The 17658-nt window shown below is 50.9% G+C and overlaps 1 protein-coding gene across 1 annotated transcript in view; it reads left to right on the forward strand.

Annotated features, from left to right (window-relative positions):
- The first annotated feature begins 7122 nt into the window (after nt 1–7122).
- The window catches only part of LAPTM5 (lysosomal protein transmembrane 5), a 28729-nt gene continuing 18193 nt past the window's right edge, over nt 7123–17658 (forward strand). Inside the window, exon 1 of the mRNA XM_054395388.1 lies at nt 7123–7271. Coding sequence (XP_054251363.1) covers nt 7185–7271 — 87 coding nt within the window. The 5' untranslated portion in view covers nt 7123–7184. The remainder of the gene's footprint in view (nt 7272–17658) is intronic.

Here is a 17658-nt window from a genome sequence, read left to right on the forward strand (position 1 = left end):
TGAAGCCAATGGCCCAGCCTGGGCCACACTTTCTATTTGTTTTTACACGTTGGGAGCTAAGTTTGGGTTCGGTATGCTCACAGCACACAAGCAAGCCTCTGTCTGCCTCTAAAAGGAGAGGTGGGAGGGGGATTGCAAAGGCAAAAAGTAGACTTTTCAAGCAAAGTCAGGTTCAGATTATGAACCAGCTTTTCAGTTTAGCAGGAAATACTTGATCCTCCTGCACCTTCATTCAGCTGGACCCACAAAATGGCTTTGAGGGGAGGCAGCCCCCCAAAAGAAAATATGTTGCCTGTGAAGAAGGGGAAGCACAGGCTGTGTTTGCAGCTGATCTGGGAAATGAAAGAGGCTTAAACAGGTCAAATTTTAGAAGAAAATATTATCTTTAACCCTATTTCCCCAGTGATGCTCCAGATATTCTTGTGGTTTGGTGTAGCCCTGGCTGCCCCAGGGGTGCTGAGAGATGCAGGGCTTGACACTTGGGCTGCCTTCACTCTCAGTCTATGGCTTTGTGCTTTACCTGTGAGTAAAGAGATTCCATTTTCATGCCATTCTACATATCCACCAGCTAGATCATGGTTTTTCATAGTAGTTAGAGGCTAAGCTGAAAATTGTGCTAATAAAAAGAAGCTAATTTTTAGCCTAAAATCACTCTGGTGACAACCAGGACTGGTGGCAGAATTTTAATTATTAGCCACAAGTGATTTGGTTCAAAAGTGCCCCCCAAAGTGGTAGGATTTAGTCTAAATCTAGTCTGATGTTCATTAAAACCTCTGGCATCATTCATATCTTGTTCCTTCCATTCTCCACCTGATCCCAGAATGGAAGGGACCTCTGGAGATGATCCAGTCCAATCCCCCTGCCAGAGCAGGATCAGTCAGGGCAGGTCACACAGGAACATATCCAGATGGGTCTTGGAAGTCTCCAGACAAGGAGACTCCATAACCTCTCTGGGCAGTCTGCTCCAGGGTTCCAGCAGCCTCACACCAAAGAATTTTTTCCTTCTGTTGAGGTAGAACTTCCTGGGTTCCAGTTTGTGGCTGTTGCTCCTCAGCCTGTCACAGGACACCACTGCAAAGAGCCTGGCCCCTTCTTCTTGCCCCCCACCCTTCAGATATTTGTAACCACTGATCAGATCCCCTCTGGGGCTGCTCTTCTCCAGCCTAAACAGCCCCAGGGCTCTCAGCCTTTCCTCATCACACAGATGTTCCAGGCCCTTCCTCATCCTCATAGTCTCCAGAACCAGACACAATACTCCAGACATGGCCTCACCAAGGCAGAGTGGACAGGGAGGAGAACCTCCCTGGTCCTGCTGGCCACACTCTTCCTAATGCACCCCAGGAGACCACTGTCCCTCTTGGCCACAAGGACACATTGCTGGCTCATGGATAACTTCCTATCCACCAGGACTTCAAGGTCCTTCTCCATGGAGCTGCTTTCCAGCAGGTCAGCCCCTAATCTGTACTGGTGCATGTCTGGAGGAGGAGAAAAAAAGTAAACACTCCTGTCAGGGAGAACATTCAGGGTAAGCTGCCTCTCTCTCCCCACCTCCAGAGGTGGAGCTTCTGCCCCTCCAGAACTGCTTTGCTCTTCTGGGTGATGTTGATTAGGGAAGCAGAGTTGTGTCACCTGAAGAGCTGACCTTGCCAGTATGAAAACTGCATTTCTAGCAGAGCTCTCTTGCTGCATCCTCACGGACCAGACCTAAAGTAGTGGTGCTGTAGGTGTCTGCTGCCTCAGCATTGAGCATCTCTGGAGGCCTGGAGGGTTGGTGGCCATCTGGTGCTGTGCTCAGTGCAGGCTGTCACTGTGCAGATGCACATGGCATAGAGCTGTCTCCCCTGGGGCAGGCAATTTTTAGGCTTGGGGACTAATATTAGGCTTTTGCACTCATTCACCTGGAGACATGACCACAGGAAGGCAAAGTTTTCACAGAGCTATGAATATCACTGAGGCTGTGGTCTGGGTGTGGGCTGCAAAGCAGAAGTAGACAGCAGAGCATGGTCCTGCTCTGATCTGCTCGTAACACAGGGCAGGTAAGGGGGAAAGTGGCATAAATGTCTCTGTCCTAGGTAGTAGGAAGGTCAGTGCACAGTTCAGACTAGACAGCAAGGTCCTGACTCCTGGGCAGGCCCTAATCTCACCTAAAACTAGGGGACTTAGACTGGATGTTAAGAAGAAGTTCTTTACTTGGAGGGTGGTGGAACACTGCAACAGGTTGCTCAGGGAGGTGGTGGAGGCTCCATCCTAGGAGACATTCAAGCTCAAGGCTCCATCCTTGGAGACATTCAAGTTCAAAGCTCCATCCTTGCAGACATTTGAGCTCAAGGCTCCATCCTTGGAGACATTCAAGCTCAAGGCTCCATCCTTGGAGACATTCAAGTTCAAAGCTCCATCCTTGGAGACATTCAAGCTCAAGGCTCCATCCTTGGAGACATTCAAGCTCAGGCCCAATGGGCTCCAAGCAGCATGATCTGGTTGGGGATGTCCCTGCTGACTGCAGGGGACTAAATGACCTCTGAGGGTCCTTTCCAACCCAGTGCACTCTATGGTTCTGTGATTCCATGAAATGAAAACACCGGGCAAGGCTGATGGTGCACTGAATCTCTCACACTTGTGCTCACCCACCAAAGACTTTCCAGCAGATGTGGCTCTTCTTCTGGTTTGCTTTAAAAAGCAAAACCACAAACCCCCCAACACTGCAAGCCCTGCAGAAGTGCCACTCAAAGCCCCTTGGTGGTCAAAGAGCTCTGAAAATATTTCCTGTCACATGTGAAGAGAGGTTGATAGAAAGATATCGCTTTAAAATGAAGAGGAGAGCATTTTCTGGGGGGCTTCAGCCCAAACCCTTCAGCACTGTGATAACAAAAAATCTTTACCTCTGCAAATAACAAAAGCCCTCTGGAAGAAGCATTTCCCAGCTGCTGCCAGGGATTTGCCTTTGCATGTGAAGGCAGGGAGCTGCAGGAGGCCTTTTGTAACAGGAGATTCACAACTCTACCCTGCAGAAGTTATTTTATTTCCTGTCCTCAAGAGAGGTGGAATCTGTTAAAAACCTCATACTGGGGGAGAAGTGAGACCAAATACACTTCAAATTTACTCAGCATTAAAAAATATGTCCTTGAAATCTGGAGCCAGGCGGGGTTTGAGTGGATTGCAGAAATACAATTCACAGGATGCCAGCTTTTGCCAACACTATAACTGCAACCTCTCTAAATTTCCTATTTCCCTTGCAGTGAAGTCTCTTCCCCTAAACTGAGCAGCCTGAGTATCCACAGGCACCTGCAACCTTCCCAGCTCTCTTCTGGCCAGCAGTGTGGGACATGAACTGGGACATTTCTGCACACAGTTCTCAGTGTCCTCTCTCTAGAAAAGGGACAATGGTGCCTGCTCAGCTCTGCAGAGCCCACTGAGCCCCTGGGTGGAAAGCTGTGAGATGGGGAAACAGATCCCTTCAGTCCTGGTGAGCATGAGCTCAGCGCTGTGGCCTCAGCTGGGTTTGCAAAGACATTTTTAACTGGACTTGAAACCATGGATTTGGGCTGAAAGAAACCACACCAGGCTGCCCACACTGCCCTGGGCTGAGCCACAGAACCATGGAATCATAGAATCATGGACTGGTTTGGCTTTGAAGGGATCTTTAAAGTTAATCCAGTCCAACCGCCCTGCAGTCAGCAGGGACATCTGCAGCTAGAGCAGGTTGCTCAGAACCACAAACATAGAATCATAGAATCAGTCAGGGTTGGAAGGGACCACAAGGATCAGCCAGTTCCAACCCCCCTGCCATGGGCAGGGATACCTCACACTACAGCAGGCTGGCCAGAGCCTCATCCAGCCTGGCTGCAAACACCTCCAGGGATGGGACCTCAACCACCTCCCTGCACAACCCATTCCAGGCTCTCACCACTCTCATGGGGAAGAACTTCTCCCTTACGTCCAGTTTGAATCTGCCCACTTCCAGCTTTATTCCAACCTCACCTGGAATGGTACCAAGGATGGGACATCTCCCACCTCTCTTGGCAACCTGGGCCAGGCCCTCACCACCCTCAGTGTCAAACTTCCTTCCATCCAGTCTGCATCTCCCTCTTTCAGTTCAAACCATCACCCCTTGTCCTGTCGCAACAGTCCCTGCTCAAAAGTCTGTCCCCAGCTTTCTGATCTCCCCTTTCAGCACTGAAAGGCCACCAGAAGGTCTCCCTGGAGCCTTCTCTTCTCCAGGCTGCACAACCCCAACTCTCTCAGCCTGGCCTCACAGCAGAGGGCTTCCAACCCTGCCAGCATTGCTCTGTCCCTGCTCCACCAGGTCCCTGTCTGTGCTGAGGACTCCAGAGCTGCCCCAACACTGCAGGTGGAGTTTGAGCAGACTTGAAACTGACTCAACTTCCACTCTCTCCCAACACCCTCACCCTTCTAGTGTCTTTTCTTTGTGTGTTTGGAGCATTTGTGTTTTTCCATTTGAGCATTTGTGTCAGACTGGTCGATGGTGGAGGGCACACATTATTCACAGCCCTGTAAACTCTGACTCAAAGCAGGTTCCCAGGAGTGCCACAAGGCTGCTTTCAGCTGCCTGCCAACCTCAGGGCAGGAGCTGCGTTGCTGTCACCAGAGTTTTGAGTCCATCCTTTTTAAGAATATGAGCCTGGAGAAGGCTCCAGGGAGACCTTAGAGCAGCATTTCAGTATCTGAAGGGGTCCTACAGGAAGGCTGGGGAGGGACTGTTCAGAAGGGCTTGGGGTGATAGGATGAAGGGCAAAGGTTTGAAGCTGGAGCAGGGCAGATTTAGGTTGGACATCAGGAGGAAGTTCTGCACAGTGAGGGTGGGGAGAACAGGTTGCCCAGGGATGTGATTGAGTCTCCATCCCTGGAGACATTCAAGATCAGACTTGCTGTGGCCCTGGGCAGCCTGCTCTAGTTGAGATGTCCCTGCTGCCTGCAAGGGGGTTGGACAAGATGACCTTGGACAGTCCCTTCCAACCTGATGCAAGCTGTGAATCTGTGAACCTTCTTCTCCAGCTTGAATGCAGTGCACAAAAGGAATAAAGAAGAGAATCCTTTCCTGTTTCTTTTCCCATTCAGCTGCTCTTAGCTCTTGTTTGTAAACAGCTTCCCTCAAATGCAAATCTTGAGAAAGCACAGAGGAACCCTTACAGAGTCCAAAAAAAAGGGAAAGATAGGACCATGTGACTTCAGAACCTGGGACTGAAATGATAAGCTGTCAGATTTGGTGAGATCCCAAAGAAAGCCCTGGGGAACATCAACACAGCCCAGCAGCACTGCCCCTGCAATGCCTTTGTGCTGCAGAGCTCCCTGGCTCTGGAGGGGAACCCTGAGCATGAAGACCTTGGCCAAGCTTTTCTGGGCCATGTGATTGGAGAGTTGAGCTGACCCTGCCTCAGACACAGTGGCTCCAGGGCCATTCAGCTACTTCCACTTCATGCTGCCACTGCCCAGAATTCCTGACTTGCTCTAAAAATCAGATCACATGGAACTTCCATGGCATTTGGGAACAGCCACTCAGCCAGCCTGGAGCTTTCCAGGACACCTCCCATGACACAGATGGAGGTGTAGCCCTCTGTACAGCTTTGGAGGGCAGCAGAGCAGCAGTTTCCTGGCACTGAGCAGGAATTTGTGCATTTAGAACAATCAAGAAAAGCCTCTGCCTGAGACCTGTAGGGCCCTGAGGTGATGCTGGCTTAAGGAATGCTTCTGGAAGCACAAAACAATAAACTCAGGAAGTGCAAGTGTCCCAGAAGGTCAACAGCATCCTGGCCTGGATCAGGAATAGTGTGGCCAGCAGGAGCAGGACAGGGACTGGCCCCCTGTACTCAGCACTGCTGAGGCCACATCTTGAATCCTGGGTTCAGTTTTGGGCTCCTCACTCCAAGAAGGACATTGAGAGTCTGGAGCAGGTCCAGAGAAGGGCAACAAAGCTGGGGAAGGGTCTGGAGAACAAGGCTGGGGAGGAGCAGCTGAGGGAGCTGGAGAAAAGGAGGCTGAGGGGAGACCTCATTGCTGTCTACAGCTCCCTGAAAGGAGGCTGCAGTGAGGTGAGGGTTGGGCTCTTCTTCCAAGGAACAAGTGACAGGATAAGAGGAAATGGCTCAAGTTGCATCAGGGGATGTTTAGGTTGGACATGAGGAACAATTCCTTCCCCAAAAGGGTTGGAAGGCCTGGTCCAGGCTGCCCAGGGCAGTGGTGGAATCCCCATCCCTGGAAAGGTTTCAAAGCCATGGAGGTGTGGTGCTGAGGGCCAGGGTTCAGTGGTGACCTGGCAGTGTTGGGTTAAGGGTTGGACTTGGGGACTTTAAAGGTTTTTTCCAGGGACACCTCCCACCAGCCCAGGCTGCTCAATCCCTTATCCAGCCTGGCCTTGAACACCTCCAGGGGGGGGACATCCACAACCTCCCTGGGCAAGCTGTTGCAGTGTTTGAGGACACAATGTCCTAAGTCCAGGCAGGAGCAGGCAATCTGGGGTCCTGCACAGTGGCTCAGTCACCAGGTTCAGAGGTCTCTGCTGCATTTCCTTTCCAGAAGCTCCCTATCATAAATCCCATCAGCTGTCCCAGGAACTTGGAGCAAATATGCAGATCTCTCAGCCAACAGCCCTCACCCTTGGAATTCCACCATCCCTCTGGTGCCAGAGCCCAGGGCTGCTCAGGCATCAGCTCCCAGAGGCGCTTCCAGAGGAACGGTGACTTTGCTGGCAAGGAGCAAGCTGCTCCAAACTGAGGAACTTGGCTGCTGTGCTGCAAAAACAGCAGAGCAAGTGAAAGGTGAAATTCTTGGCCCCCTGCTTTTGTTTCTGATGATTGTGGGTTGTTTCTTTTTTGGTAGGACAAAGCAGCACCCTGCTTCAGATCCCTCCTCTCCCATCACACACACCCCCCCCCCCCACCCTTTGCTGGCCACCACCTGCCCACGGCAGCAGCCTTTGTGCTTGGCATTCTCCATCTGGGATGTGCAAGCAGTGAAAGATCTCTTAGAAAAGCAACACAATTTCCACCCCCCCACCCCCCCTTGCTTTATTATTGAGAAATCAAAGACCTCATGTGACTTTGTAGATGACTTAACACATTTAGAGACCAGGAAGGAAGTGGAGCTGCACTGCTCGCTTGGCTTTGCAGTGGGGAAGGTTGCTGCAAACTCAACCTCCTTAAGTCCAGGTTGTTCAGGGGGGATCAGAAATGACTGCCCAGGACACCACAGAGCCCCCCAGGTGCTGCTTCTTCAACATCAAGACAGCTACAGTCGCTTTAGGGATCTTCCACATGGTAAGTGCCAGCACTGGAAGCAGGGACAGGGAGAGGGAGGCAAGGGGAGTGGAGGAGGTTTTGCAGGAGGTGTCCTCAGTGCTGCTCAGAAAGTGTCCTGACTGTTGGCTTCTTTGTGTTCCCAAAAGGGACAATCCAATGATTTAAGAGAGATGGAGAAGAGAGAGACTGAGAAGAGAGATATTGAGGAAAGAGAGATGGAGGAAAGAGAGATGGAGGAAAGAAAGATGGAGGAAAGAGAGATGGAGAAGAGAGATGGAGGAAAGAAAGATGGAGGAAAGAAAGATGGAGGAAAGAGAGATGGAGAAAAGAAAGATGGAGGAAAGAGAGATGGAGGAAAGAGAGATGGAGGAAAGAGAGATGGAGAAACGAGAGATGGAGGAAAGAGAGATGGAGAAAAGAGAGATGGAGGAAAGAGAGATGGAGAAGAAAGAGATGGAGAAAAGAGGAGAAGGTGGCAGAAGAAGGGAAGGAGGGAGGTGGGGGGGAGGCAGCAGGCAGGAAGAAATTTATTGCACTGGGAGGGGTTTTTAACTATTTTTTTTTCCCCGGCTTTACCAACTGGAGCTCATGGACACTCACTCTGCTTCCTGCTTTCCCTCTGCAGCTTAATGCAGGAGCTTTTACCAGTGCAGAATTGTGCAGCTTGGCCAGGGCTCAGCAGAGCTGCCTGGACCTGCTGGTTAGGAACTGGGCAGCACATTGGCAATGGAAACTGTGGAAGAACTGCGGATCACTGGAGGAAGGAGGGACCTGAGATCCAGGAGAGCAAAGGGTGGGTGGGCAAAGCTGCCTCATTTCTCCCTCTGCACCCAGCTGGACACTAGATGCAGAGTTCCTGTTTCAGTTTGGCTCAGTGGTTGTGGTCAGCTGCCAGGCAGGTGGTGTCACTGCTCAAGGGTGGGCACAGATGGCAGTGAGCAGAGGTGGCACAGCCTGGAGGGATGTTTCTTCCATGTCATCAGGTTGCACAGAGGTGCTTTCAGCTGGCTTTAGGTCACTGTGAGGATGTGGTTTCTTGCATGGCAGAGGCATTTCAAATCCTCCCATCTGTGGCACTGGGTGTGCACAGTCATGGGTTGGGAGCCTGCAGGGTGGTTAATGAGAGCTCTCAACCTGCTGCTAGCATAAAGTGGAGTGAGAGGAGCTGCAGCTTGCAAATGCATCTTGAGGATGGCAGCTGTGGCATGGGAAGGATGTGGCATGGGAAGCATGTGGCATGGGAAGCATGTGGCATGGGAAAGATGTGACATGGGAAAGATGTGGTATGGGAAGGATGTGCCATGGGAAGGATGTGCCATGGGAAGGATGTGCTTTCCTGGAGCAGCAGGAGCAATCCAAGCTGCCTGAGCAAGTCCTCACTGCACACAAAACCTCCCTCACACAGAGCCAGGACAGCAGGCTCTGACATCCTGACTTAAAGGGTTTGACTTCCATCAGGTCATGCCTGCGTATGTTGTGAAGGAGTCAACTCAGGAGTGAAAGGCAAAGAAATCTGGAGATCAGCTTAGATACTTTCTTGGCTGGGAAGGCAAAGAGAAGACACTGAGTGAAGAGCAGGGTTTTGTAAGCACCCAGGAGTCAGCAGCACCATGGGTTGCTGGAGGCAGTGAGTGAGGGAAGTGGCTGCTCTTGGGCACAGCCCAGCATCTGCACCTCCCTCTGCCCCTCGGGTGCCAGCCCAGAGCAGCACAGCACAGAAACTTGAGTCTACACAGAACCAGAGAACTGCTGAGGTTGGAAGAGGCCTTTGAGATCATCAATCCAAGCACTCACCCAGAGCTCCCAATCCCACCACTGCTGCTAAGCCACTACCACTAAACCATGCCCCTCAGCACCACATCTCTGCCTCTTTCCAGCACCTCCAGGGATGGTGACTCCACCTCCTCCCCTGGCAGCCTGTTCCAGTGCCTGAGAACCCTTGCTGGGAAGAAATCTTTCCTAATATCCAACCTGAACCTCCCCTCTGGGGGAGAAGTTTCCTGCACTGCAACTGCCAACACCTTTCCCCTGGCACTTCTTGGAAGGCAGATGCTCTAGTGGCATTGCCATGCCATATTTTACTCATTTGAGAAGCTCCAAACCATTCTGAAATTGGTTAAAAGAATCATACCATTTTCTAGTTTTCCCCACACTCACCCCCCCTTCTGCTTTTTGAACATCTGGATGATACTCTGAGCAGGCTACTCCTCTTTTGCCACAAGTTCAAAGGTTATAATCTCACTGCTTTAAAGAAACAGAAATGGCTGTCTTTCTGGTGAATTCTTTTAACCCCAAGACAGAAAAAAAAAAAAAAAAAGAAAATAAAATATTGAAGCATATCAAAGCTGAGAGTTTGCAGCAGAACTCAAGCAATTTCTGACAACCAATTAAACCTGCAGGCATCAATGAGGCCCTGGTAAGAGGAATAGATTCATAGAATTGTTAGGGTTGGAAGGGACCTCAAGGATCATCCAGTTCCAACCCCCCTGCCATGGCCAGGGACACCTCACACTACAGCAGGTTGCTCACAGCCACATCCAGCCTGGCTGCAAAAACCTCCAGGGATGAGGCTTCCACCACCTCCCTGGGCAACCTCTGCCAGTGTCTCACCACCCTCATGGGGAAGAATTTCTTCCTAACATCCAATCTGAATCTCCCCATTTCTAGTTTTGTTTCATTCCATTCCTATCACTCCTTGACACCCTCAAAAGTCCTTCCCCAAGATCTGAAGAGGAGCCAGGACCTAAAGAGGAGCTGGGAAAAACAGAGATCTGTGCAAAGGTGGCAAACACAAGGCAGAGAACCACAACACATTTTCTGCAGAGAGCTAGGGGCACACCATGTCACATCAGCTGGCTGTTATCAGTGCTGGAACAGATGTACAGAAAATGGGTAATTATTTTTTTTTTCCTAGCTGGGAGAGTGAATCATAAAAAAACAAAACAAAACAAAAAAAAACCTCTTGTCTTTCTCAGAAGTCAGCAAAAGGCTTTGTACTGAGGCCCATTTTTCTCAGGAGTGTTTCACAGTAGTGCCACAAACAACAGATCCCTGGTGTGTGATGGGGGAGAAAGAGACATTTGGGTGCTCCTCACTGACAGGGAGAGCCTCATTCCCACTGCAAGGTGGGGGCTGGGCTGTTCTCCCAAGCAGCAAGTGACAGGATGAAAGGAAATGGCCTCAAGTTGCACCAGGGGAGGTTTAAGTTGGACATGAGGAACAATTTCTTTCCCAGAAGGGTTGTTAAACCCTGGAACAGGCTGCCCAGGGTGGTGGTGGAGTCTCCATCCCTGGAGGGGTTTCAAAGCTGTGTAAATGTGGTGCTCCCAAGGTCCAGCAGCCTTCCAGCCTGTCTCCAACAGCAGCCAGAAGCTGCTTAGAGTAAAATACACTGGAAGCAAGACAGGTACCAATTGGTCCCTGCCTGAGCATCTTTAGCACAACAAAGGCTTCTTGAGCTTGAGGTTACATGAAGACCTGAGCTTGAGGTTGAATGAAAACCTGAGCTTGAGGCTGAATGAAAACCTGAGCTTGAAGTTACATGAAGACCTGAGCTTGAGGCTGAATGAAAACCTGAGCTTGAAGTTACATGAAGACCTGAGCCTGAGGGAGCTGCCTGTTCATGAACTGTTGTGTTTCACACCCTATAAATGTCCTCTTCGCATTTCCTTTTCACTCATTTCTTTGCCACGTTTGACAAACTCTAGTGTGACTTTCCTCTCCTTTCCTGTCAAACACAGAGGCTGCTGCATGCAGAGGGGTATTTGATTGCTGGGAATGCTGTCCCTCTCCTGACCCTTAGCAGTGGAGATGTCACAGAATCAGGGATTGGTAGGGGCTGGAAAGGACATCTGGGAATTCATAGAATGGTTTGGGCTAAAAGGGAACTTGTAGATCATCCAGTTCCAACCTCCCTGCCATGGGCAGGGACACCTCCCACCAGCCCAGGTTGATCAAGGTCTCATCCAACCTGGCCTGGAATACCTCCAGGGAGGGGGAATCCACAACCTCCCTGGGCAACCCAACACATGACTTGGGTTTGGACTAAGGAGCCAGAGATGCTCTTGAAGTCCAGGATGGATCCCGTAAGGGATATAGGGAATGGGTAGGATCAGCCTGAGCACTCACTCATCAACCTTGCTGCTGGCTTCTAACAGTGACCATCACTGGAATACCACCAGAGCCTGTGACTCCCCAGGTCCCTGCAGGTACCGCTGTGCCTGCTCTGGACTGGATGAGCTTTCAAGGTCCCTTCCAGACCTTAACATTCTGTGATTCTATGATTCTGTGATTTTGTGATGCTGTGATGCTGTGATTCTGTAAATCTGTGATTCTGAGATGCTGTGATGCTGTAATTCTGTGATGCTGTATTTCTGTGATGTTGTGATGTTGTGATGCTGTGATGCTCTGATCCTGTGATGCTGTGATGATGTGATTCTGTGATTCTGAGATGCTGTGATTCTGTGATGCTGTGATTCCGTGATTGTGAGATGCTGTGATGCTCTGATTCTGTGATGCTGTGAATCTGTGATTCTCTGATGCTGTGATTCTGTGGTTCTGTGGATCTGTGATTCTGTGATGCTGTGGATCTGTGATTCTGTGGCTCTGTGATTCTGTGGCTCTGTGATTCTGTGGATCTGTGGTTCTGTGATTCTGTGATGCTGTGGATCTGTGATTCTGTGGCTCTGTGATTCTGTGGCTCTGTGATTCTGTGGATCTGTGGTTCTGTGGATCTGTGGTTCTGTGGATCTGTGATTCTGTGGCTCTGTGGTTCTGTGGTTCTGTGGATCTGTGATTCTGTGGATCTGTGGTTCTGTGGATCTGTGGTTCTGTGGATCTGTGGTTCTGTGGTTCTGTGGCTCTGTGATTCTGTGGTTCTGTGGTTCTGTGATTCTGTGGATCTGTGGTTCTGTGGTTCTGTGATTCTGTGGATCTGTGGTTCTGTGGTTCTGTGATTCTGTGGATCTGTGATTCTGTGGCTCTGTGATTCTGTGGCTCTGTGATTCTGTGGATCTGTGGTTCTGTGGATCTGTGGTTCTGTGGCTCTGTGATTCTGTGGATCTGTGGTTTTGTGGCTCTGTGATTCTGTGGCTCTGTGATTCTGTGGATCTGTGGTTCTGTGGATCTGTGGTTCTGTGGATCTGTGGTTCTGTGGTTCTGTGGTTCTGTGGATCTGTGGTTCTGTGATTCTGTGGCTCTGTGGTTCTGTGGTTCTGTGGTTCTGTGGTTCTGTGGTTCTGTGGATCTGTGGTTCTGTGGATCTGTGGTTCTGTGGTTCTGTGGTTCTGTGGATCTGTGGTTCTGTGGATCTGTGGTTCTGTGGTTCTGTGGTTCTGTGGATCTGTGGTTCTGTGGATCTGTGGTTCTGTGCCTGTACCTACTCAGTGGATTTCTTCTACACAGAACCCTTTGGGAAACAGTTTGATCCTCAGAGCTTGTCTTGTCTTTAAGAGACAACACAGAATAGCAACCATGACTTTTTCCCCCCTACCTCTTCTCCACTTTTTGGATCATGTATCTGCAGCTGGGCAGAGGGAGGGGAGCAGAAAAGGGCATTTATAACTCAGCAGTGCCTTGGATGATTTGCTACATCAATGCTGCTGGTTTGGATCAATGTAAATCATTGTTGTGGGTCCTAGTGATGAATCATAGTGATGCTGAGTGGTGGGGATGCCATCAAACACAAGCACTCAGGCTTTGTGGTGGGCTCTTGTCCTCCTGTACATTAGATTTGTCTCACTGCTGATCTCTCCATAGGCATTTGAAATAAATCATGGGAATTCTCAGTCAAACAGGGAAGGAGAGGAGGGGAATGAGGAGGGGATGGAGCTGGTGAGGGACTTCTTAGGGTATTGGGTAGTGATAGGACTGGGGGGAATGGATCCAAGCTAGAGGAGGGGAGAGGTAGATTGGACATCAGGAAGAGTTCTTCCCCATGAGAGTGGTGAGACACTGGAAGAGGTTGTCCAGGGAGGTGGTGGAAGCCTCATCCCTGGAGGTTTTTAAGGCCAGGCTGGATGTGGCTCTGGGAACCTGATCTAGTGTGAGGTGTCCCTGTCCATAGTAGGGGAGTTGGAACTGGATGATCCTTGTGGTCCCTTCCAACCCTGCCTGATTCTGATTCTATGATTCTATGATTCTGTGACTCTGTGATTCAGCAGAGAACAGGGGCTGCATGTACCGTGCTGTTCAGGTGCTGCTGTGCAAGACCCTCCACCCCAGTTCAGCTGCCTTGACTTAGCAGCTGGATCTACCTCAGTCCTACACTGCTTGGCCAAGTGACTTCATCTCCTGGTGGTTCAGATCTTTCACCAACAACTTTGAAGCACTGCATTGAAACAGAGGCAGCAGCAAGATGAGAGGTGTCCTCAGTTGCAGGAGATCACAGAATCACAGAAGGGTTTGGCTTGGAAGTGACTTTAAAGACCATCCAGTGCCACCCCCCTGCCATGGGCAGGGACACCTCCCACTGGCTCAGGTTGCTCAAGACCTTGAACACCCCCAGGGAGGAGGCATCCACAACCTCCCTGGGCAACCTGTTCCAGTGTCTCCCCAGCCTCACTCTAGAGAATTTCTTCCTAATCCCCAATCTCAATCTCCCCTCCTCAAGCTTCAACCCATCACATCCATCCTATCACAACAAGCTTTTAAATTCAGAAGGGCTGGTGGAGGGTTTGGGAGGCTGCAGCACACTGAGCAAGCTGTGAGTTGAGCATCCTGTTTGAAGCCTTCCTTTCTCCTGTTGTTACACAGCAGTGAGAAAGGGAACAGGATGCTTGTCTGAGCAGTCCTCTCTGGCTCAAATGGGAGTCTTTTGGGTTCTTCTGGAGAGGAAATGGCACCAGGGGAGGTTTAGGTTGGACATTAGAAGAAACTTCTTCACTGAAAGGGTTCTCAAAGCCTGGCACAGGCTGCCCAGGGAGGTGGTTGAATCCCCACCCCTGGAGGTGTCTAAAAGGCAGAGATGTGGTGCTGAGGGCCATGGTTTAGCCTCAGCCTTGGCAGAGTTAGAAACTGGTTGGACTCAATGATCCTAAAGGTCTTTTCCAACCAAAATGATTCTGTGATTCTGTGAAGGGCGAATCTGGAGTGAGGATGCAGAGAGCCCTGTGCAGCAAGGAGTTGCTGGGCAGTCACCACAGCAAGGTCCTCTGCCTTCTTCTCCAGTTGAGGTGAGCAGCTCAGTGCAGAGGCTCCATCCCCTTGCATGTCTGCTTTCCTGATGAATAAGTGAGGTGCCTGTCACAGGGCAGGCAGCAGCCTGCCAAAGCCAAAGCCACGTGGTAGGGACATATCCTGAGCCTCACATGACACTGCTGATGGAGAGCCAAGGAGAAAGGCCACAGATCATTGTCTGGTTTATCTCACTGCAGCTCAGAGGCTCAGCTGTGCAAAGTTTAAACCAACTTTCACTTTAAATTCTACTCCTTGATCTTTCAAGCAGGGCTTGGGTTTTCTGTCTGACCTGGACTTATTTTATGTGCCTGCAGTTGGTCTGGCTGTGTGACTCATTTCTCCCCCAGAAAGGAAACCAGGGGCTCTTTTTCTTTGCTGTTCCCCTCTTTGATAGGCACTAGAGATGGTTCTTCATAATGAGGTTTAGTTTCTATCTCTGCTCTGGCTGTAAACTCATCTGAGATGGGAGTATTTAGGATCTGATGTCCTGCTTTCACTGACTGGTTTTTCAGGAATGAAATTGGTTATTTAGGGCTCAGGTCACCCATTTGGCTCAGGCTTCCATTTAATGGAACCCTGCTACCCTGGAGCCTTCTCTTCTCCAGGCTGAACAGCCCCAGTTCCCTCAGCCTGTCCCCATAGCAGAGGTTCTCCAGCCCTCTGATCATCTCCATGGCCTCCTCTGGACCTTCTCCAACAGTTCCATGTCCTTCTTGTGCTGGGGGCACCAGAATTGGATGCAAGGACTCCTGGTGGGATTTCAGCAGAGCAAAGCAGAGGGAGAGAATCACCTCCTTGAGCTGCTCTCCCTGCTTTGGATGCAGCCCATCTGGAGTACTCCAGTATTTCAAATTCAGAGGGAAGGCTCATGGTGGGACACAGGGTCCCAGTCCCCACCACAGCAAGACTATGGCTTGGTGGACACTCAGTCCAGAAGCAAAGGGCTGTGGGGGGATGTGCTACAGCTCTTCTGGAAGCTGCACTTGCAGCTTGTAGCACAGATGTTGGTGAGTTTGGTTTTGCAAACAGTTTCTATGTCTTCAGCAGCAAACACAGAGACAGCTGGAGAGCCTGGGTTCAGTTCCTGTCCCTGCTGCAGGCCATCCCTCCCAGCCACACTTCCCCATTCCTGAGGCAGGGCAAAGCTTTTCCTCCCATGCCTGCTTGATTTGTTTGCTTGCAGTGTCAGCCCTGGCACTGCTGACTCCACATTACTCTGCCTGGGCTCTGTCTGGATCTCACCTGGCACCTCCAGCCTTTGCAAAATACATCAAACACTCTCTCCTCTGCTCACTACCAGGTTTGCCTCCCCTCTTGCAGCTGCTGGCCTGACTTGCAGCGCCTGGTGTGGCCTGTTTGCAGAGCACAGATCACACCAGAGCTGATTCCTCCTTGCCTGCACCACTCTTGAGTGGCTGTTGCAATACAAGGCTGCTGCACCTCCTGTGGAGTCAGCTCTACCACAGCTGGTGTTAATCTTGGTGACAAATGCAAACTTGCTTTCTACATCAGCCTGGGGTTCAGATGACTCACAGCCAGAGGCTGAGCAGTCCAGATAAAACAGCTTCTCTTCATTCCCCCTTGCATGCCAACATCTTCCTTGTTGGTGGCACTTTTGTTGGTGGCTCCTGCCCCTGGCAGTCTGCAGAGTAGGTGCTCCCATGCCCTGGAGCTGTTAGCAAAGGCTTCTTCATTTTTTGCATAGCTTAGGATTTTCTCTCCTGCAAACTCAGCTCCCATCTCTCCAGTGAAAAATGCACAGCACAAGGTGGTCCATGTGCTTCTCCTGGTCTCACTCCTGCTTCCCACCCCCAAGATGTGACAAGAGGTCCTCCTGGCCAGCAATGTGCCCTTGTGGCCAAGAAGGTCAATGGGATCCTGGGGTGCATCAAGAAAAGTGTGGCCAGCAGGGCTAGGGAGGTTCTTTTCCCTCTGCTCTGCCCTGCTCAGACCACAGCTGCAATCCTGTGTCCAGTTTGGAGCTCCCCAGTTCAAGAGAGACAGAGACCTGCTGGAGAGAATCCCAGGGAGAACCAGGAGGATGCTTAGGGGACTTGAGCATCTCCCCTGTGAAGAGAGACTGAGAGCCCTGGGGCTGTTTAGTCTGGAGAAGAGAAGGCTGAGAGGGATCTGATCAATGTCTATCAATAGCTGAGGGGTGGGGGTCAAGTGGAGGGGGGCAAGCTGTTTTTGGTGGTTCCCAGTGATAAACCAAGGAACAATGGTTACAAACTTGAACACAGAATTTTTCACTTCAACATGAGGAGAAACTTCTTTGATGTGAGGGTGACAGAGCCCTGGAACAGGCTGCCCAGGGGGTTGTGGAGTCTCCTTCTCCAGAGACTTTCCAGGCCCACCTGGATGCATTCCTGTGCAGACTCCCCTGGGTGATGCTGCTCTGGCAGGGGGTTGGACCTGATGATCTCTGGAGGTCCCTTCCAACCTCAAACATTCTGTGGCTCTGTAGACAGGGGTAAAGCTCAGACAGAGAAGCAGCAGCAGCTGTTTGCACAGCAGCAGAGAGGTCAGAGAGCTTCCTGCATCCTTGGGGAATGTGGCAGCAGGCTCCTCCTCCAGCCACCCACCCTGAAGCCCATGTTAGCACACACCATGCTGCTCTCAGAAGGTGCAGCTGTAGGTACAGGCCTGGCAGCCCTTGCTCTGCTCCAGCCTGCTACAACCTAAAAATGCAGAAGGAATTAAAGACATGCCAAGGAGGAGGGAGGACAGCAACAGCTGGAGAAGAGGAGGAGGAAGAAAGTGCTGAGCAAGATGAGGGGCATGGTGCAGTCAGAAATGTGCCATCTCACTATGTGGTGCTGAGACTGTCAGTAAGGTCCTGAAGGAGCAATAAATGGCATCAGATAGTCCTTTAGCCCAGGAGGGTAACTGTGCTCTGACAGCAGTGTGGGCAGTGACTGATGCTGGGTTGTGGCCTTGGACTTCTTGTCCTCAGATCCACAAGAGGTTTGGTTCCCTTGGCAAGAGCTGCCTGCAGCTCACAGGCTGGCAGGGTGTGGCTGGGGGCTGTCCCCAGCAAGGATGTGGGATGGGGTCTTGTGGTCACTCATTTCCTGGCTTCACTGGCATGGAAATCCCCTGGACCTGCTCTCTGAAGTGCTCCATGGTGAGGTCTCCAGCTTTAGAGAGATCTTCTGCAGCACCTGACTGCCCAGTGTCCCACATGCAACAGAGGTTTCTCCCCAGCTTGGGGGTTAGAAATTGATTT

The sequence above is a fragment of the Indicator indicator genome, chromosome 33, assembly GCF_027791375.1.
Source record: "Indicator indicator isolate 239-I01 chromosome 33, UM_Iind_1.1, whole genome shotgun sequence".
NCBI lineage: Eukaryota > Metazoa > Chordata > Aves > Piciformes > Indicatoridae > Indicator > Indicator indicator.